At 44.2% G+C, this 20,892-nt stretch overlaps 2 protein-coding genes across 2 annotated transcripts; one reads left to right on the top strand and one right to left on the bottom strand.

The window, feature by feature from the left end:
- Nucleotides 1-11,019: 11,019 nt before the first annotated feature.
- On the bottom strand, nucleotides 11,020-15,823 carry TPRKB (TP53RK binding protein). Its single transcript, XM_076328933.1, has 5 exons — nucleotides 15,792-15,823; nucleotides 15,259-15,450; nucleotides 14,402-14,524; nucleotides 13,937-14,113; nucleotides 11,020-13,106 (listed from the first exon to the last, which is right to left on the bottom strand). Exons 2-5 carry the CDS (start codon nucleotides 15,397-15,399, stop codon nucleotides 13,020-13,022), a joined length of 528 nt encoding a protein of 175 aa, XP_076185048.1. The 5' UTR covers nucleotides 15,400-15,450; nucleotides 15,792-15,823; the 3' UTR covers nucleotides 11,020-13,019.
- A 68-nt stretch (nucleotides 15,824-15,891) lies between these two features.
- ALG10 (ALG10 alpha-1,2-glucosyltransferase) lies at nucleotides 15,892-20,645 on the top strand. The gene is made up of 3 exons (XM_076328932.1): nucleotides 15,892-16,064; nucleotides 16,399-16,596; nucleotides 19,251-20,645. Exons 1-3 carry the CDS (start codon nucleotides 15,900-15,902, stop codon nucleotides 20,304-20,306), a joined length of 1,419 nt encoding a protein of 472 aa, XP_076185047.1. The 5' UTR covers nucleotides 15,892-15,899; the 3' UTR covers nucleotides 20,307-20,645.
- Nucleotides 20,646-20,892: the final 247 nt, after the last annotated feature.

Raw genomic sequence — 20,892 nt, 5'->3', positions numbered from 1 at the left:
TGGCAGGTTCGAACGATAACGACCCTCCCGCCCCCGGGGCATTCTGGGTCTTGTAGTTGGCTGGGGCTCCCCAACGGCCGCCGCGGGGCCCGTGCCCCGCTGCTGGGCATCACCCGCTTACCGTGGCCAATTTTTAATGGGTTAAACGTATGAAATTACTCATGGGCCGGCAGAACTAGAGATGGGCCTCTGGAGCATCATGGCACCCAGGGCCGGCGGGCTGCTGCAGGTGCCTGTGGGGTGGCTGGATGGCTGCCAGCAGCCATGTCAGGGGCCGCGGCCCCTCTTGCTCCGCTCAGCCTCGCAGGCCCGGCCGCTCCTTTGGCGCTTTCCGTTCCTTAAGTGCAGGCCCCGGCCTTGCTGTTTCATCCCCGCTGCTTGTCGCTGCCGAGCCGGGTTTGCCTGGCTGACCTCGGCAGCCGTGGTGGTGGCAGCAATGGCAAGGAAAGGCTCCGTGCGCCTGCTCTGTAGGGAGATCGGTGTCTGCAGTAGGTATCTGCAGTCCTGGAGCCAGGACCTGCAGGGAGCCCAGGGGTTGTCTGGGCACTCCTGAAGCACTTGGCTTTGGGGCCCTGCTGGGATGCGGGGCCTTAGGGTGACTCCCAGCACAGCTGCTGCGCCGGTTACCGCAGAGGGTGAAGATGGACTACCTTTGTTCCCTCCACACCTTTGCTGGATATGATTGTCCGAGTAACTTAACTGCACCAAAAAGGATATTTACCTGTTGCTAAGCTGACATGAGGAATAGCAAGGTTCCTGGATGTCTGTCCCAGCTACTGCCAGTTATTGGCTGACCGACAGAATAGTTTTAAAAGTAGACCCATGTCAGTAAGAAACACCAGGAAAACACCACTCTTCCACATTTCTTCTGACGTTTAATGCTGTGCAGTGCTTAGGGTTTTCTCCTAAAACATGCATGGCCTTAGAAATTGCAGTGGAGTGATGTATTCTGTTCTGAGTAATTTGGGATTACTAACTGAATCACTGGGCTGGAATTTAGCAGCTGAATAAGAATGATTAATCATGACTTGCAGATTTTCACATAGACAAAATATTTTATAACCCTTTCTCTACTTGGCCGCTTACATTTTGGTATCTTTCATGGAGTCTTGCAAGCAGTGATATGCAACGAGTATATAGCAAGTATCCTATGTTTTGGCTAATATGCACAGTAAATGGCTGGGACAGATAGGCTACTAGGCTGAGTATTAACATGCTCACTTCCCGCCTTTCCTCCCTCCCCATCACCCCAGGAGTCCCTCCTGGCAGGCAGTGGTCAGTCAGGTGGGAAAGTGTCAGGCTTTGTTGCTCATAAAACAGGCCAATCCTCATTATTACAGAGTTTCTGTCTTCCAGCTTTTTATCTCAGGATTTTATACCTGTTCTCTTCAGTGTTTTTCTCATGGGTCCCTGAATTACTATTACTGATGTAACAATTTCAGTTCTATGATTCTACCTACCGTTCTTCTCTTGCATTGCTTCAGCCTATAGAATATCTCACTCAGCAATTTTGCTCAAATTGCTCAACAGCAATTTTTTTTTTGGTAAGTTGAGCAAGGGTCCCTGGCTGTGTTAACAAAACTGGGCCATGGGCATTATGAAGGATAATTTTCCACAAAAAGAATTATGATACAATAGAAGAATAAGAGTTGGGACATCTCCAGATTTTATTATATGACCAAAAATCAGCAATGTCACACTTCTGAGATGAGGCTTGCACATACCTCATTTTGCTTAGTTCAGTCAAAAAGTGAAAGCATCAATAAACAGAAAACCAAGATTAAACTAATGGGGAAAGGGCAAATAGGCTGTAAGTGCTATAGATCTTAGGACTGACGTAGAAAAAATGTATAAAGGAAAGTAAAAACGTACAGGAAAAATCCAGTGTACAGCTTTTGTTAAACTTATGTTTAACAAAACTAAACTCTAAAATTAACTCTTGTTAATTATGGCTCCAGGTGATTAGGGAAGAACAGGATGTATGTGACTTTGTGACTAACCCTAAATGTCCAAATGTTTTCTTTTGTGCTGATATACTGCTTATTGACTGATTATTGAATATGATTGTGTTATAAAAGTCTGTGATTATTAAAGAAGGCACCTACTTTTTCATAAAAATATTTGAATATTAGAGCACATCTAAGCGATGGTGGCTTGAAATTTCACTCCAGGCAAGTTAAACCAAATTACAGTGGTAGAAGGGAACTAAGTTTTACCCAAACATAGCCTGTGATCTAATAGAAAGTAGTTCTAAGTTACAGCTCATCCTGCATTTTTCATCACCGGCACCCTCCATCTGTCCATTACTTGCGTTGCTATGAATTTGGCAACACTTAGCAGCGAGCTACTGTTTATAAGAAGGGATCCCAGCAACTAAAAGAAGCCAGTCATCGGGATTACTCGTTACTTCCCTTGTGAGCTGCTCCAGGGAATTTCTTGAAGAACTATGTCAAAATTAGCTTTAGAAAACCAGTAATTTGAGAACTTTGATTGACATCTATCAAGCACTGCCACATTAGTGTTGGTCAAGTTGGTGGGCTTGGAAGAAAGATTCTTTTTGTTGGTACTGAGTGAAGATTTTCCTCTTTTGTGCAAGGAAACGAGGATAAAAAAGGACAACTTTCTCCGCTCAGCAAGAAGAAACTTGATTCATTGGGGGCTCAATCACCAAGACACCATGAATGCTTCCAGGAGGTAAGCTGCACATACTGTATTCCCCCAGGTAGGAATAGGAAAGCAAACTACTGACAGAGAGAATATTCCTCTCGTGGTCTTCACAATATGCTGGCAGATGATCATGAACTATGTTATTTGATTTGCAGTTACACAAGACAGAAGGTAGCCCTTGTCCTAATATGAATGTTAAATGTGTATTTCTAATTCTACAACTACTTTCTATAAAATCTCAGCTGCAGAACTTCTGTTTTATTGATGAATTACCTTCGCAGATTGCACTTCCTAGTCTTTCATTTTTAACAAATCAGTTTTGACAGGTCTCTTCCAAGTGTGCATAAGTATATGAATATAATTTGCGTTTAAAAGCTCTTTACTCATAAGCTGTATCTGCGGTAACATTTTTGGTAACTCCTACTCTTCTGTGACAATAACAGCAGGAACTTGTGTGAGCCAGAGCTGTGATACACCTAATACTTCTCAGACCCCTTCCTAAGCTACATGAAAATCACAAACTGATTGATCTCCTTTTGGCATTCCAGTTCAGATGGAATTGTGGACATTCAACTTTTTTTTTTCTTAAAAAAAAAAGAAGCAGGCCCACTGGGGCTTAGCAGGCAATTTTCAGTGGAGATAACAATAACTGGAGGTCAGTTACCATAGGCTAACACTTCTACTTTCTGGAGGCTTGCCAATGTGACCCCCATCTACAAGAAGGGCCGGAAGGAGGATCCGGAGAACTACAGGCCTGTCAGCCTGACCTCGGTGCCGGGGAAGATTATGGAGCGGTTCATCTTGAGGGTGCTCACAAGGCATGAGCGGGACAACCAGGGGATCAGGCCCAGCCAGCACGGATTCATGAGAGGCAGGTCCTGCTTGACCAACCTGATCTCCTTCTATGACCAGGTGACCTGCCTAGTGGATGAGGGAAAGGCTGTGGATGTGGTCTACCTGGACTTCAGCAAGGCCTTTGACACCGTCTCCCACAGCATTCTCCTAGAGAAGCTGGCGGCTCACGGCTTAGACAGGTGTACTCTGCGCTGGGTCAAAAACTGGCTGGATGGCCGGGCCCAGAGAGTTGTGGTGAATGGAGTCAAATCCAGTTGGCAGCCGGTCACAAGCGGTGTTCCCCAGGGCTCAGTTTTGGGGCCGGTCTTGTTTAATATCTTTATCGATGATCTGGATGAGGGGATCGAGTGCACCCTCAGTAAGTTTGCAGACGACACCAAGTTGGGTGGGAGCATTGATCTGCTCGAGGGTAGGAAGGCTCTGCAGAGGGACCTGGACAGGCTGGATCGATGGGCCCAGGCCAACTGTATGAGGTTCAACAAGGCCAAGTGCCGGGTCCTGCACTTGGGCCACAACAACCCCATGCAGCGCTACAGGCTTGGGGAAGAGTGGCTGGAAAGCTGCCTGGTGGAAAAGGACCCTGGGGGTGCTGGTCGACAGCCGGCTGAACACGAGCTGGCAGTGTGCCCAGGCGGCCAAGAAGGCCAATGGCATCCTGGCCTGTATCAGAAATAGTGTGGCCAGCAGGACTAGGGAAGTGATCGTGCCCCTGTACTCGGCACTGGTGAGGCCGCACCTCGAATACTGTGTTCAGTTTTGGGCCCCTCACTACAAGAAGGACATTGAGGTGCTGGAGCGTGTCCAGAGAAGGGCAGCGAGGCTGGTGAGGGGTCTGGAGCACAAGTCTTATGAGGAGCGGCTGAGGGAACTGGGGTTGTTTAGCCTGGAGAAGAGGAGGCTGAGGGGAGACCTCATCGCTCTCTACAACTACCTGGAAGGAGGTTGTAGCGAGGTGGGTGTCGGTCTCTTCTCCCAAGTAACAAGCGATAGGACAGGAGGAAATGGCCTCAAGTTGCACCAGGGGAGGTTTAGATTGGACGTGAGGAAAAATTTCTTTACTGAAAGAGTGGTTAAACATTGGCACAGGCTGCCCAGGGAAGTGGTTGAGTCCCCATCCCTGGAGGTATTTAAAAGACGTGTAGATGAGGCACTTAGGGACATGGTTTAGTGGGCATGGTGGTGTTGGGTCGATGGTTGGACTCGATGATCTTAGAGGTCTTTTCCAACCTCAATGATTCTATGATTCTACTTTCAAACTATTTGGGAAAGGTGGCAAAGCAATGTAAAATGTTACTCCAGAGAATCCTGCAGATACGCTTTGTGTAGTTCCTCCTGATTGGTATCTTTGGCTAATTAATACCTTGACACAGACTGCTGAGGGAAGTCCCCTCTGAAAAGCAGAGATAGAAACACATTATCAGAGCAGAATGGGAAGCTCACATAGCACATGCTGTGCTTATTCCCATGCATTAAAGCTTCGGAAACTGGTAATTTTTTTTAAACCCTGCCACTTTCATAATATTGCAAAATGAAAGGGTATGTTTTTTCTCATACGACTGATCTGTATCAACAGTGAAGAGTAAGAGCACTGTACGTCCTCTAACAAGCCCATACCCAGTCTCTCAGGCTGTCAGTGGGAGAGAGATACCAAATGGCTGGTAAATGTTTTGTGTTTCCAATTATGGAAATTACTTTATTAGCCCCATACAGTTTGAAGAGCTCTTTCCCAAATCTAGTCAATGATACAATGCACACTTTGGACTTCATTATAAACATTATTTAACTGTTAATAAAAAAGAATTGTTTTTAATCTTAATCTTGCTTTTTGTTATGGCAGGATACATTCTCTCCGTGCTCACAGACAGAAAACCAATGGGAACAAAAGTGACAACTGGCACAGTACCTCTGGGTTCGAGCACCAGCATGGTCCATACGCTACAGTCCATACCCTTCACACAGTAATTGTCATGATCCTTCTAATGGCAATCTGGGGAGCCTGGTCAAGAAAGGATTCATCCTTGTAGCAGCAATATGCTTTCTTCATCAAATATTTAAAGAAATATTTGTGTCAATTATCCATACCCAGGAGGTACCAAAAAATGGTCTCAGCATACTACAGTTTACTTGAAACTGCTTAAACTGTTGCTACTTGGGGAACTGAACCTGTGAAGCAATTTAATAGGCGATGTACAGAACATGACTTTGTGAATAACATGTACCTGTTTGCACTGTACACGTTTATATTACCCTTCGCACCTATATGAAACTTTAAGCACAATATGCTAGCAAGAAGAGTTCAACTTATATTTTTATTGGTCAATGTTTTGTACATCCACCCCAGCTTTCCATTTTTGAGCTTAAGTTGTCCAGTCCCTACCTCTGCTAAGATTACCTGTCCCAATCCATGGTAAAACATACACTATAAGCAGGCAAATAATCTGCCATGTCACAACAACATAGGAAAAAAAAAATCAATAAAACCAGCTATCCTGCAGGCAAAGGAAGACCTCTGAGCAAGTCAAATTCTCATCTCTGTTGCTGAAGAGAGTTTATATGGGACTTACATCTGCGTATTTTTAACTTACGGTAATGCCTTTGTAAACTCAGGAATAAAACCATGAAATAAACTGTATTCGTAAGCATCCTTTGTTGCAGAACCAACTGGCTCAGTCTTCAATCTTGTACCAATATACTTAATTCATCTTCAACCACTGCTTGCTTTTCCATAATTCATTAATACCTCATGGCAGTACCAACCTCCACATATACCAGCCCATCCTTAATGGGGGACATTCCATACTCCCACTTTTTCAGGGAAGCAACTCCACTCAGAAAACCTGCAAGCTTTCTGGAAATACAGCCAGTTGGCAATCTCTGTTAAACTCTCTGTTAATTGTATGGTTGCCTACTCCTGATGAGCTCAGGTTAATGGACTGGCAGCTCTGAGGGGCAGTGGCTGTTGGGAACAATAGTCCAAGCCTTTGGAGCTTAAACTCAGCTTAAACCCCAAATTTCAGCATTACCTAAACTAACAAACAGCATCCTAATAAGCAAAGAAGAACTGCTAGACATTTTGAATACTTAGATACATGTTTGTAATTACATAGTACCTGTAGACAACACAATTCTTCTAAGTATCGTGAACCCCACTTTGGTATCCATCCATAACCAGGAGGGGTATATAAACTGAAATGTTTCTGAGAAGACCTACACGGCATACCTCAAGGAGTGTTTACAAAGCACTGTGTAGCACCAGAGACACCTGTGTCAGCTCTCACCAGGCGGGTGTGGGTGCTGGAATCAGTGTTCCTGTATCTATGCAGCACTCCGCCAGTGTTACCCTACACAGGCAAAGACCCTTGCTAAGGTACCACCTCATCATGCTTTAACATGGGAGCAAAGCTTTGATGATGCTCTCTGAAGAACAGCACACGAAGGAATAATAATTAAAAAATAGATGATTAGCGCATTAAATACATTGTCATAGGACATAGGAACCCCAGTCATAAACCATATAGCATGAACTGATATTACAAGTGAAAGCAAAGGGATGGTCCCTCCCTTGTAAATGTACCACTGAAGTACACGACAAGAGAGGGGGATTTAGGCATTCTGACAGTAGTACGAAAAAGGCGATTGCGGTTGTGTGACAGGCAATGGCCTCAGCGCGCTGGAAGTTTACCGTCATCACGGCTTTTGCAGGAGAGAGGGAGTTTTGACAACGGCTCCAAGAGTGGTAATCATTTTGAAAATGATGAAGGGATGTTCCCCTAGCTGAAATAGGCACAGAAGGAGGCCTGAAGCTGCTGCTTTGAAAATACAACAAGGCAAGAGGGTAAGCTTAGGCTATAGTAGACTGATGTGAACTGTGAAGGGCTTTAGAAGTAAAAGCAGACAGGTAAAAGCATCTCAGGATGACCGAACAGAGGAAGCCAGTGAACAGAGCTGGGGAGCGGGGCACACTTAATGGTGAGGGGAATTCAATCCTGGAATGGGTCACCGACAACTGATGTGGATTTTTCCTTTGCTTAAGATTTTGTAAATCAGATTGGCTATTTGATCTAACATATGTAGCTTTTAGAAACATGCATTTTACTAATATCAAACACACAGTTCAGCGATGCACAGGCTGCAGCTCATAAATTGAACTGCCAGATCAGTGAATCTGCATCGCTTCTGCTGCCACATTCATGACGGTGGCCTGCGGATACTGCCACAGAGCACTCAGGAGGAGTCATCCTGATGTGAGGCAGCCTACCCTCTGCTTCTCTCTTTCCTGCAGAACCTATGACTGTCCCTTTCACATCACTGTGAGACTTGCCATGTGCCAAAATACACACTCCCCCAATGAGACGGGCACACATCTGGTCCTGCACACACACACCAGCCTGCAGGTGAAGGCTGCTGGCAAATCCTGGTGTGCTGTTGGACATCCTCCCAGGAGGGGAGGACGACTACCTCCGTCACGACAGGGCAGGCAAGTTTTCCTTGAGTATGTCTGCATTCCTGCTGCATGCCCAGAGGTATACCTGTTACATAGAATCATAGAATCATAGAATCATTGAGGTTGGAAAAGACCTCTAAGATCATCGAGTCCAACCATCGACCCAACACCACCACCCACTAAACCATGTCCCTAAGTGCCTCATCTACACGTCTTTTAAATACCTCCAGGGATGGGGACTCAACCACTTCCCTGGGCAGCCTGTTCCAATGTTTAACCACTCTTTCAGTAAAGAAATTTTTCCTCATGTCCAATCTAAACCTCCTCTGGCGCAACTTGAGGCCATTTCCTCCTGTCCTATCACTTGTTACTTGGGAGAAGAGACCGACACCCACCTCGCTACAACCTCCTTTCAGGTAGTTGTAGAGAGCGATGAGGTCTCCCCTCAGCCTCCTCTTCTCCAGGCTAAACAACCCCAGTTCCCTCAGCCGCTCCTCATAAGACTTGTTCTCCAGACCCTGCACCAGCCTCGTTGCCCTTCTCTGGACACGCTCCAGCACCTCAATGTCCTTCTTGTAGTGAGGGGCCCAAAACTGAACACAGTGTTCGAGGTGCGGCCTCACCAGGGCCGAGTACAGAGGCACGATCACTTCCCTAGTCCTGCTGGCCACACTATTTCTGATACAGGCCAGGATGCCATTGGCCTTCTTGGCCGCCTGGGCACACTGCCAGCTCATGTTCAGCCGGCTGTCAACCAGCACCCCCAGGTCCTTTTCCGACAGGCAGCTTTCCAGCCACTCTTCCCCAAGCCTGTAGCGCTGCATGGGGTTGTTGTGGCCCAAGTGCAGGACCCGGCACTTGGCCTTGTTGAACCTCATACAGTTGGCCTGGGCCCATCGATCCAGCCTGTCCAGGTCCCTCTGCAGAGCCTTCCTACCCTCGAGCAGATCAACGCTCCCACCCAACTTGGTGTCGTCTGCAAACTTACTGAGGGTGCACTCGATCCCCTCATCCAGATCATCGATAAAGATATTAAACAAGACCGGCCCCAAAACTGAGCCCTAGGAACACCGCTCGTGACCGGCTGCCAACTGGATTTGACTCCATTCACCACAATTCTCTGGGCCCGGCCGTCCAGCCAGTTTTTTACCCAGCGCAGAGTACACCTGTCTAAGCCATGAGCCACCAGCTTCTCTAGGAGAATGCTGTGGGAGACGGTGTCAAAGGCCTTACTGAAGCCCAGGTAAACCACATCCACAGCCTTTCCCTCATCCACTAGGCAGGTCACCTGGTCATAGAAGGAGATCAGGTTGGTCAAGCAGGACCTGCCTCTCATGAACCCGTGCTGGCTGGGCCTGATCCCCTGGTTGTCCCGCTCATGCCTTGTGAGCGCCCTCAAGATGAACCGCTCCATAATCTTCCCCGGCACCGAGGTCAGGCTGACAGGCCTGTAGTTCCCCGGATCCTCCTTCCAGCCCTTCTTGTAGATGGGCATCACATTGGCAAGCCTCCAGTCGTCCGGGACCTCCCCCGTTAACCAGGACTGCTGATAAATGATGGAGGGTGGCTTGGCGAGCTCCTCCGCCAGCTCCCTCAGCACTCTCAGGTGGATCCCATCTGGCCCCATAGACTTGTGAGCGTCCAGGTGGCGTAGCAGGTCATTGACTGCTTCCTTTTGGATTATGGGGGTTCATCCTGCTCGCCGTCCCTGTCTTCCAGCTCGGGGGGCCGAGTACCCTGAGGATAACTGGTCTGCCTGTTAAAGACTGAGGCAAAGGCGGCATTAAGTACCTCAGCCTTTTCCTCATCCTCGGTGACAATGTTCCCCCCTGCATCCAATAAAGGATGGAGATTCTCCTTGGCTCTCTTCTTGTCATTAATATATTTGTAAAAACATTTTTTGTTGTCTTTAATGACAGCGTCCAGATTGCGTTCTAGCTGGGCTTTTGCCTTTCTCATTTCCTATCTGGATGACCTAACAAGATCCCTGTACTCTTCTTGAGTCGCCTGCCCCTTCTTCCACAAGTGGTAAACTCTCCTTTTTTTCCTGAGTCCCAGCAAGAGCTCCCGTTCAGCCAGGCTGGTCGTCTTCCCCGCCCGTTCTTCTTACAGCACATGGGGACAGCCTGCTCCTGCGCCTTTAAGACTTCCTTCTTGAAGATCGTCCAGCCTTCCTGGACCCCTTTGCCCTTCAGGACCGTCTCCCACGGGACTCTCTCAACCAGTGTCCTGAACAGGCCAAAGTCCGCCCTCCGGAAGTCCATGGTTGCGGTTTTGCTGCCCCCCTCCTTACTTCACCAAGAATTGAGAATTCTACCATTTCATGGTCGCTAAGCCCAAGACGGCCTCCGACCACCACATGATGGACAGGCCAGCAGTTTGGACATGTATCAGATCTACCTAGGCTGAAAGCTTGGGAACCCTCTTGAACAGCAATAGCCTGCTGGGTTTACCACATATTACAAAGTCATTGTAAAAGATGGCTTTGTACATACAGTCCATTTCTTGCTTGCCCTGTCTCTTTTTTTTTTTTCTTCCCCCTAAGACTTAAACTCATGTATTGCAAAGCATTCAAGCAGGGAAGTGAGTTCTGTGGTGGACAAGGTTTTAGTCATCATCTTTTAGAAGCACAGGCTGCTGGTTTTGCTCAATTTGTGTCATATACACAACGTTAAAAAGGCAGCACAGGCAAAAAAAACCCCAACCACCACCCCACCTGAAAAAAAAGAAAAACTAGAACAACTGACGACGCTTCATACTTTTGGGTTCAGTTGTTAAATTTATAAATCCTGCAGGTATAATCCTGCCTCTGAAGCACTGGAGATCAAAATAAGATACTGAAAATGCTTCAGCTTCCTCTCTTTCACCTTGTGATAGAAGAGATGAGGTATGAGAGTTCAGAGGAGACAGAAGCAGAACATTAGATGTTTTGAAAAACCTGTCTTTTTTCCTTAAACTTTTGCTTTGCTGGACAACAGCAGTGGTTGGTTTAACAGTAACATTATAGATCCAAATTTACTAATTTTTAATGTGTTCAGAAAGACAAGCATAACTTTGCAGGGTCAACAAAATCTACATTTATTACCAGTTTTTGTAAATAATGTTTAACTTAGCTAATGCAGTTAGGACTAGGGGAAAACTGTGGTCTTGCAGGGCAATGGCATAGTCTTCACTGCCAACAGACCCAAATCATCTGCCTGACTGAATGATACTATGGGGACTTCAGCTCCCAAAATCATTTCCAGGAAATCCACCCATGAAAATAGCTCATTCGGGTCTCACAGTAAATCACAATTCCGTAATTTAACTCATGTCAACAGTAACAAACTATTTACTGTTTCTATACCAGTGAAATAGACTGACAAGAATTGGAAGCTGTGAAGCCAAGCTTGGAACTTGTGTATCAATTGTTATGCAGTGGTCTTTTTATTAATATTTCTCCTACATTAAACAGACCAGAATGATGTTTTACATGTTCAAAAAAGGCTGTGGTTTAAGCATACCTGTCTGCTGTTATTTTAAGCTACCAAAAACAATGTCAGCAGTTCAGCCAGCAAATCTGATGATATACCCCATGTACCAACTGGACTGTCGGAAAAGGAAAACAAGTCTTTTGTTTTCCATGGTCATTCTCACATGCTGATGTTACACACGTTTTATTTCAAAAGACTCGAGCCCTTCCAAGCTCCATTTTTTACTACTGCCTCACATTTCCCTTTAGAGAGAATGAAACATTATGTAAAGCCATCTTTAAACCAAGAAATCAGCACAGCCATTTCTCCTGAATCATTTATTTTGATAAACCTTGTAGTCCCCTTGGTACTTGGTAAGTATTTTGCCATTGATTTGGTTGGTAAGAAAAGGGCAGTATTTGTACTACTGTGTTTTAATTGAGGAAAGAATTAACCAAAATCAAACCAGCGTAACAATAACCAACAGTATGGATTTCTACCTAATTAGGACAGTAATTTTTCTTAAACAGGATGCCTGCATGTGATTAAATGATACTCATGCAGGGCTGTTGGACCTGGTGACTGTTGGAAATCAATGTTCTTTTTAGGTCCCTTTGATGGCCTTTCCTGACACTGGTTCAACCAAACAAAATGAGTTCAATGATCCTTTCAGAATGCTATGTAAGTTATATCGACAATTTAAGTGAATAAATCTCTGGTGCAAATTTCTCTGTGAATTCTGCACCTGGAACCAGGCCCTAGAAAGCCAGCATAATTCAGTGTTACAAAGTAAAAGCACCTCTCATTGTCCTTTAATGCCAACACTAAGGTACCACAGCAACACACAAGTACCTCAGCAGTGTGCTGCATCTGATGACATCAGATTGTCAGGTGCTAACACGACCATAGCATCATCCATACTGGCCTTATTCATTGTTCTGCACACCTCTGACGCCCCTGCTCCACACTGTCCCCACCACTGGCTGCCGTGGTGCCCCTCCCACCCCTTCCTGTTCCCAAAGGGTGCGCAGCGACTCTATCTCATTAGCAGAAAGAGGGACGTGCTGCTGATAGTTTTGGAAACTTTCCTTTTTCTAGTCCATCAGCAATACTTAGTATTGCTCATGATTGCCATAGTATTCATACCTTTTCCAGCAGTAGTATCGTTAAAAGGATATCATCCATCAGGGGTGCCAAAACAAAACAGATCAGGGAAGGGTTAATAAAAATGATTTACAACGTTTGAATCCTATCTGGGACTAGCAAAACATTTGATGATAGAGAAAATTAAGTAGATTTCCAAGCCTTCTGTTTATGATCAACTTACGGTACTGGCAAAAGTTATTTTTTTCTCGTTAAGAAAGTGGACAGAAATGCCAATGGCAAATTCTGCTTTGCACGGCAGAATTGCTCTCTGTGCTTAGAATATAGCTCAGATTACCCCCATATCCAAGCTTGCTCATTTATGGTTAAAGCTCAGATGTCATCAAACTACTCAGTACTACACCACTTTCTCTGAAATGCAGGATGAATTGCAATGAAGTGTTTTTACACCTTAAAAAGCCCTCTTTTTCCTTTAAAACAAATTTATTTCCACATTTTCATAAAACATCTTTTGTTGACATTCTGCAAACAATACTATCCAATAAGGTGCCGATTTTTTCTTCCTGCGGAGTAACTTTGTACATCTGCAGAAAAAAAGAAAAACATAAAAGCTGTATACGGAAGAAAAAAATTGACCACGTATCTTCTAAAACTATGTACACAAGAAAAGACTTCCCCCTCTCCCCCACTTTTTACATTGGAAATTCCTATCTTGTGACTGCAAGACAAAATAGGGACCGAGGAACCAAGCAAATTCTGAAACCGCAAGACATAAAGGAAAGCTAAGAAACTGAATGAGAGCAGCACTTTTAGCTCCACGTTATATGCTATGATTTGTCCAATTTTATTCCTATGTCTCCCATCACTACCTTGATGGACATGATCAAGATGATTTAAGTTACTTGAATTTTATCAAGTGAAACACATATGCTTCAAGGTACCTATCTAGCATTTGGTCATCTGTTAAGAGCACACATGCCCTAACACTGCTCCTAGCAGCTAATCAACACATTTTTATTTTAGCCGCACACGCTGGGACTATTTATGTGCCTAAGATTATGAAACTGTTCAGGAATGAAAGTTTATTTTTAATTAAATCGGTATTTGCCTGAGAAAACGGGAAGAAAAGTGCCTGAATGGTAGGCAGCAATCTGGAATTTATTTTTATGTTCCAACTTCCTGACAATGTTATGAATTTGAAGACTTAAAATTTGTGATGTCAGGGTACGACAACTAGAACTTTTTTCAAGTAAAAAAATTGTAAGAAAGAAATAATCAAGGTTCACTTAAAACAAGCTTTCAGTTGTGCTAAAGAAATACAGACCCTAAGTTAATTATGTCCATTGATATTTAATCAGACAACTAAATAAACAATCCCTTTTTCCTACACCAGTCATCTCTTTTGGCTACATACCTTTTTAACTTTGGCAGTGTCTGTTAGTTGGGGGAGTTCATCTAGAGAAACCTGTTGGCCTTCTACCTGAGATGCTATATCTTCCAGATTTACAGTTTTTTCTCTGTCCACAATCAGAACAATGAGTACTGCTGTGTCACTGTCTGAAATGCCAAACTTTTTAAATGCATCTGAAATCTTAAGAAAAGACAAAAAATGTCAAATACCATAAGTCACTTTCTCACTACATATAAACAACCTTTTCAGTTACTGGGTCAAATAAACCAAGAGTATAAATTGACACACGTTACATTAAGGGAATTCTGACAAGCTACAAGAGATAACAGCATATTAGTGTTATTAAAAATAGCAGTAACTTCTATTAGTAGCCAGGTAAACAGTTAAGTGAATACGTATATTTAGTTTGGCTGCATGGATCTTAGCAAGCTTCTCTGGCAAAAAAGACATTTGTTCAGTAAAACTTACATTGTTGTTTGGTGAAAGGCTGAAAATAATTTCTGCATAGAGAGTTCTGGTCTTCATTTTACCTATCTTGTGTAGATGAACTGCTTTGTTGGCTGCCACAAGAATTTGAAAAGGATCTACAATCTGTAAAACACAACAGAAGAAAAACAGAAATTTAACACACTATTTTGAACTCTGAAAAAATCCTGACCACTCAATTTTGATAGCCTAAATCTGCAATCGTAGAAGTGAGCAAAACAGTATTCTGCTAGTTATTTTAGCAATCCTTGCTATTCCAAAGTCAATGTGATTATTTCCTGCGTGGGATAATACTTGACATAAAGATTACACTCTCTCAATCAGGTTACTGAAATCTTTTGAAAAAAGAATCACATTAATAAATCTTCTGTCAGTAAATTGCCAGAGTAGATTCTTTTTTTTCCTTCCCTAACTACTGCTTTGTGAATTCTAACAAAAAAGACTAGATTCAGAAACTAGTTAGGTGTCTACATGAGAACAAAGGCTCCAAATAGTAGATTTTTGACAGCATTAAGCAATCAGTACTACCTTTTACAGATGGAAGTAGATTTAAATAGCTCCACCAAGTAGGATGTGAGGCAAATCAAGACAACAATTGTCTTGGCCAATCCTGCCAAGGCTGTTTCTTTTACACAGATGAACCCTTACACTGCACAACACTGTAATGAAATCAAAGGAGGGGCATTTGTGCTGAGAAAGCGAAGTACGTGTGTAGCAACTCGTGTGACAGGGATTACAAGCGCAGGTCGTTTTCCACAGAGTTCCCAGAGAGAAGGACTTCCACACTGCCTTCAAAACCGTAACGCAGTACAAACAGGTCGACACAAGCATTCACTCACCATTGCAGGGTTTATTAATGCTCCTTCAATGGATCCTTCCATGGCTTTTTTTCTTAGAGCAGCGGCATTTTTCACGTGGTTAAAGAGGAGGAGAGTCACGCTGCAGTCAGGGAACAGCTCCAGCTGGTGCCTTAAATCCATCTCGCACCGATGGCGCAGACCGGCCCCGGGCAGCGCTCCGCAGCACCAGCCCTACAGCGTTTGCCAGAGTAACGATTACACAAAGACGCACCCACTCTTGTCTCGCACAGAACAGAATTTTAATAACACGCAACCATTCATATACGGTTTTCAACGCTTCTTAGAGGGGAACCCCCACGCCTGCGGGCTCCACGGCCGAAGGCAGGCCGCACCTCCCGCCCGCCCGCCGGGCGGCTCGGCTCGGCTCGGCTCGGCCCGGCCCGGCCCGGCCCGCCGCTCTCCTCGCCCCTTCCCGCCGGGCAGCGGCCGCGCCGACGGGAGCCGCCGCCCGCGCCTGGCTCCTCCCGCCCGCTCTCCCGGCCCGGCCGCCGCCGCGCCCCACAGCCCCTCACCGCCGCTCGGCAAGCGCCTCCGCCGCGGCCCGGCGCCGCCAGGCCCCTCCTCCCCGCGCCCAGCCCTTCCCGGAAGGGCGGCCCCTTCCCGGCCAGCGCGGCGGCAGCATGGAGCGGTCCGAGGCCCACGGCTTCGCCGCCGCCATGAGCGGCGCCTTCCTGCTGTCGTGCCTGCTCTTCGCGGCGATCAACCGCCACCAGCGCGGGCCCTACATGGACGAGGCCTTCCACGTCCCCCAGGCGCAGGCCTACTGCCGCGGCCGCTTCCTCCAGGTGCTGCGCGGGAGCCGTCCCGGCTCGTGTTTTCCAGTCAGGATCGATGATTTCTATAAACATACCGTGGGCGCTTTGAAAAGGGAATCATTTGTGGTCATTGTTGTCCAAAACGCTGGTTTCTGCTTTCTGTTACTTGGTGGTGCAGTAGTGCGCAGGGCAGGATACAAAGTGTTCAAAAATGTCAGTCTAATAATGCCAGAAATTCGCTAAACATCCAAGCTAACAGAATGGGGCGTGGGTAGGGACGGTACCTCGTAACCCGTCGTGCGTCTCTGGTCCCGTTTTTGTGTGGTAGCAGCTCCGTAACCCTGTTTCTCTCTCCACTTTCCAGTGGGATCCCATGGTCACCACGCTGCCGGGCTTGTACCTGGTCTCAGTGGGAGCAGTGAAGCCCGCGGCGTGGCTCTTCGGGTGGACGGGAAGCGTGGTGTGCTCTGCGGGAATGCTCAGGTTTATTAACCTCCTTTTCAGTGCTGGGAACTTCTATTTACTGTATTTACTTCTGTTCAAGATCCATCAAAAGAATAAGGTACAGTCAAAGTAGAATAATTTTATGCGCTCATACAAGCAATTTTGATGGCTCTGTGTATGTTCGCTTCACTACATATGTGAGCTGTCCTCAGTTTTATATAACTGCAAGTACTACTACCAGTTTGGCCAAGGAGGCACATTCCTTTTCTCTAAATTTTTTTAATATCTTTTTTCTCTGTCAGGGTGCAATCCTCTAAAAATTTACTCTTGTGCATTACTATAAGTAGTCCCATTGAAATAAAAGTTAGTACGCATATAGGCTTACTATCCAAAGGTCTGAATGCTCATCTAGTTGGAATTGCTTCAGACTCTCCCCAAAACTTCAACCAGTGAATCCTGAGTGAAGCCCTGTGAGCTGTGTTTAAACTAAAATGCGTTCTTTAGAAAGATACCAGATTTGATGTCAATATTTAGAACCGGACAATAATTCAAGTTGGAAAGAATTGGAGAATGATTTAGGTTGGAAGGGACCTTAGGAAGTCCAACCTCCAGCTCAAAGCAGGCCAGCTCTGAGATCAGACCACATTGCTCAGGGTTGGGGCCTGGAAAACTCTCCAAGGATGGAGAGTGACTGCAGAACCTCTCTGGGCAACCTGTTCCATGCCTGACTGGCGTTACGGTGAAGAAGGTTTTTCTTACATCCGGTCTGAACCTTGCATTTCAGTTTATGACTCTTGTCTCTTGTCCTCCCACCGTGTACCACTTTAAGGAGCCTGGCTCCCTTTACCTGTTGACATCTTCAGAGGTATTGCTAGGCTGCTGTTCGGTCTCCCCAAGACATCTATTTTCCAGGCTGAACAAGGCCAGCTCCCTCAGCCTCTACTCTTAGGGCAGGTGCTTCAGCCCTCAACTGTCTTGGTGGCCCTCTGCCATTGCTGCAGTTTACTAGTGCCTTTTTTGTATCACAGGGCACAAAATTGGATGTGATATTCTAGGTGCAGCTGAACAAATAGAGTAAAGAGGGATAATAATTTCCCTTGATCTGCTGCTATGCTCCTGTTAATGCAGCCCAGGAGGCTGTTGCTGTTCCTTAGTGCTAGGGCATGCTGCCAGCTCATGTTCACCTTGCTATCTGCCAAGACCCCCAGGTCCCTTTTCACAGAGCAGCAGCTCCTCACCTACTCTGTGCCCAGCCTGTATCATTGTGGGGATTTCTTCCTTTCCAGGTGCAGGCATTTGCATTTGTCCTTGTTGAATTTCGTAGTATTTCTGTTGCCCCATTCCTCCAGCCTGTCTAGGTCACTCTGGATGGCAACTTTGCTCTTCAGCATATTGCCTGGTCCCCCCAGTTTAGTATCATCTGCAGACTTGATGAGAATGTACTCTCGCTGCCCTCAAGTCATCAATAAAGATGTTAAACAAGACAGGTCCCAGTATAGATCCCTGTGATACTCTGGTTGTTACACTCGCCTTTGGATGGAGTGTGGCCAGTTAACCATCCAGACAGTTTTTACCTGTCTAGCTGTCCACCCACCCAGACTGTAACAGTTCAGCTTGGATACAAGAATTTTGTATGTTTAAAGTGGTGGAGCAACCACCACTGCAGTAGGTAAATTGTTCCAGTGGTTAATGGCCTATTCAAAATCTTTCACCTTAGTGAAGTTCTTTAGTTTCACCTTAACCATGAAGATATTTTTTCCTGTTCCCCGATAACTGAAGGATTCCTTTACTATAAAGAAAATTTCTTCTGATCTATTTTCTTACAGGAGATTCTTCATGTTTAAGCACATGGTAGGACTATGCAGAATTGGGTCAAATTCAATAAATTGTTTCTACTTTCGGAACACTTTTAATTTTATGCTTGGAGGTGGAAATACAAATGTAAGAAAACCAAAGGTTTCATGACAGTAGTCTAGGCATTAGAAAATGTAGTTGTATTGTTGGCACTTCTTTGAACTCGGCATTTTCTCTGTTCCTCTTTTCTGTAAGGTGGTGACTGGCTGTTTCACCCCATGCTACATCATTCAGAAACAACATGCAACATTTTTTAATGTTGTGAATTGCGTTGCATCATGTAGTGAGTGGGATAACTGGGAGGAGTTTTTAACTGCATGGTCTCCTACCTTCTTTAAAGTTTCTTTTCTAACTCATGAATTATAATGAAGATAAACAATAAAAGCTGCACCAAAGATTAGAAACTTGGAACTGGCCGCTCTGTGGACTGGCTTCAAAAGAGGCAATAGTAGAAGCATAAAATGATGTGTTCTGCTGTCTCACAAATAAACAGAATGTGATGATGAAATTGCAGGGGCATAAAACATTGGTTTTTTTTTTTTCTTTTGCCCATTAGTGCAGCTTTTTTATTCTAGGTATGGGAGCAATTATACTCCCACAATGATTTTAATGCCACAAATATGTGAACGCCTGACATATGAAAGAAGTTGGTGTATTTTCATTGCCATATTTTTAACTCACCTGCAATAACGTTCCATACTTTCATTTGTCTTTTAACATTGTATAGTCTGACACTCTGTACTAACATAGCAGGAGGTTAACAAAAATATAGTATGCGTGCTTGTGCAGTAATGGCACCAAAGAGCATAAGAGATGTTATATTGTGTTAATGGAATTCTTAGGAATAATACTCTTTTTTTTTTTTAAATTTTATTTTTATTGGACATTGCTAACCACATTTTTCTGCTTCTTCTCTAGGCTGTGTCTGGTTTCCAGAGAATCTTGTCTACATTAACTCTTGCAATGTTTCCCACCCTTTATTTTTTTACATTCCTTTATTACACGGACCCAGGTTCAGTATTTTTTACTCTCTTTGCCTATTTAATGTGCCTTTATGGTAACCATAAAACTTCAGCTCTCCTTGGATTTTGTGGCTTCATGTTTCGTCAGACGAATATTGTGTGGACAGTTTTTTGTGCTGGAAATATTGTTGCAGAGAAGCTAAATGAAGCCTGGAAGACAGAGTTACAGAAAAAGAAAGATGAAAAGATTTCTTCCAGGAAAGGATCATTTTCAGATTTGATCAGAATATTGCAGTTTCTTATTGAATACCTCATAACGCCTAAAAACCTAGTTATACTTACTGCTTTAACTTGGCCATACATCATATTAGTAACTGTGTTCTTCATTTTTGTCTTCATCAATGGTGGAATAGTTGTTGGTGACAGAAGTAGCCACGAAGCCTGTTTGCACTTTCCTCAGCTGTTCTATTTTCTGTCCTTCACTGTCTTTTTTTCATTCCCTCATTTATTGACCCCTACTAAAATCAGGAAATTCCTTCTGTCATTACGAAAGCACCCTGTGCAGTACAGCTTAATTGCCGTTATCTCTTTATTCCTGATCTGGAAATTTACTTATGTTCATAAGTATTTACTAGCGGATAACAGACACTATACATTCTATGTTTGGAGAAAAGTCTTCCAAAGACACGATCTTGTAAAATATGTATTGGTTCCAGTCTATATATTTGCTGGCTGGAGTTTTGCTGATACACTAAAATCAAAATCGATATTCTGGATCTTAATGTATTTTGTATGTTTATTAGCAGTCACGGTTCCTCAAAAATTGCTAGAATTTCGTTACTTTATTTTGCCATTCTTAATATATAGGCTCAATATTCCATTTCCATCTCTATATAGACAACTTCTGGAGCTGGCTTTTTATATTGTTGTGAATGCAGTAACTTTTTATCTTTTTCTAAACAGAACATTCCAATGGCCAAATAGTGATGAAATCCAGAGGTTTATGTGGTGACTTTTTTTTTTTTTTTTGATAACTTTCATACCCTTAGGAGAACCCGGTTCTGTTTCAGGACTGTGGACTCTGGAATGAAGCAGTATGTTTTGCATTATGTAAGGACTTTTTTCCCCATTTGGAATTGGGGAAGTAACCCGTTTGTTTATTTCTTGGAACTGAATGTGAGATCTGATTTGTTGTAATGTAAAGATATTCCATATATTGAATTTATAAGCTCCTGGAATTAACAAATTCAATATGAAGGGAAATTTGTGAACAACTTTCTGTATGTGAAACGAGGGAGATGTTTACAGTCATTTTTCATTATAATAAAATATTACATAATATGCCCTTGAAGATATGACAGTTTATGTTTCAGAGGTTTCTCTTTAAAACAAAGTATTTAAGTGTTTAACCTTTTTGTTACCTCTGGGTGCATATTTACTCCTTGGATCAGGCCACTTCCATCTAGGTTTGCTAGCGGTCAAGGTATGAACCACTGCTGAAGTATAATGTTTTCAAAACCTCCTACATCCCACTAAATTTTCATGATTTTTTGTCAATAAATGCTTACGTTAGTTTTGCAGACAGAATGTAGGCTCTT

The sequence above is a fragment of the Aptenodytes patagonicus genome, chromosome 1, assembly GCF_965638725.1.
Source record: "Aptenodytes patagonicus chromosome 1, bAptPat1.pri.cur, whole genome shotgun sequence".
In the NCBI taxonomy this organism is placed as follows: Eukaryota; Metazoa; Chordata; class Aves; order Sphenisciformes; family Spheniscidae; genus Aptenodytes; species Aptenodytes patagonicus.
The sequence above is the reverse complement of the archived record's forward strand: the minus strand, read 5'-3'. Positions and strand labels throughout refer to the sequence as shown.